Here is a 1,256-nt window from a genome sequence, read left to right on the forward strand (position 1 = left end):
ATAATATAATTATTATATAAATAATACTACTCTCTCTCTCTCTCTCTCTCTCTCTCTCTCTCTCTTTCTCCGCCCGTTCCTCCCATCTTTCTCTCTCTTTCTTCAACTTTACATTTTACTATTAAAAAACACATTTAACTACTTAACCTGTACTGATTCTTCCTCCGTTAATGCATGTGAATCAGTAAATAAATTATCTTCGTCCTCATAAACTTGCGTAGCTGAGAAATCCATTGTTATTAACAATAAAAATTAGTTTTTCAATTAATGTTTAATTACACTTGCAAGACTTTTCTCCGTAAAAATCTTCATCAATTCACCTTCACCATTTAAATAATTACAATGTATAAGCAAGTAAGTATTCCATAAATATTCACTTTATAATAATAACACTTAACAAAAAAATAATATTAATACAAAAATGTTACATAATTTTACATATTTCTTAAATAATCGACGCAATCGACTAACTGCGACTTTACTGTCCAGACAATTACGGCTTTTACCGCCAAAGCGTCAACAAAAATAAGACAAGAGAGGAACTTATGCCCATGCTTATACTTAATTCAAATTGGACGTAACAAGCGTCAGACAGCGGAACAACCAATCAGTGATATTTACAGTGTCGTAAAAAAAAATATCGCCTTGCTGATTGGTGCATTCAGTCTGAACTAGAGGCTTATTCTTTTTGGCTGACTTTTGCATCAGTTCATCTTTTTTCTTTTCTCTTGACCTTCCGTCAAGTAGTGGAAGCAGCAACCAATCAGTGAAGCGATACAGGCATTGGCATAAAAAATATTTTTTAGTGCAAAAAGTGTAAACAACACGAAACAGACCGGAAATGTTATGACATGTGTCATGTGTGTCAACAGTAACCAACTTACATCTGACAAAATCAGTGTTACCAACGTTAATTTGACTGTATATTTTTAAATATAGATATTTGTAATGATATTTTTTAATATTGTAATATTAATTTTTACAAAAGGATAATTACAATTTAAATTAAATAAATTAAAAATAAATTATTAGAGAAAGTTAATTGGATCAAGCATTAAATTAACATGGTGCTTGAAATACAGTATGTACAATTATTTTATGAAAATAGTATTCTATTAAATAAAATGAGATAAAGTATTGGCTTTTGTTATATCTATAAAATTATAAACAAAGATTTTTCATAATCTCTTTCCCTTTTTCTATTTCTTTCTTCTGTCTCTCTCTCTCTCTCTCTCTCTCTCTCTCTCTCTCCTCCT

General features: G+C 29.9%; 1 protein-coding gene across 1 annotated transcript in view; it reads right to left on the minus strand.

The window, feature by feature from the left end:
* The window catches only part of LOC105624408 (uncharacterized protein MAL13P1.304-like), a 6,882-nt gene extending 6,648 nt beyond the window's left edge, over window positions 1–234 (minus strand). Inside the window, 1 exon segment of the mRNA XM_012205775.1 lies at window positions 148–234. Within this exon segment, the coding sequence (XP_012061165.1) occupies window positions 148–234 (87 nt within the window).
* Between the last annotated feature and the right edge of the window lie 1,022 nt (window positions 235–1,256).

Source organism: Atta cephalotes (assembly GCF_000143395.1).
Source record: "Atta cephalotes unplaced genomic scaffold scaffold00077, whole genome shotgun sequence".
Lineage (NCBI taxonomy): Eukaryota > Metazoa > Arthropoda > Insecta > Hymenoptera > Formicidae > Atta > Atta cephalotes.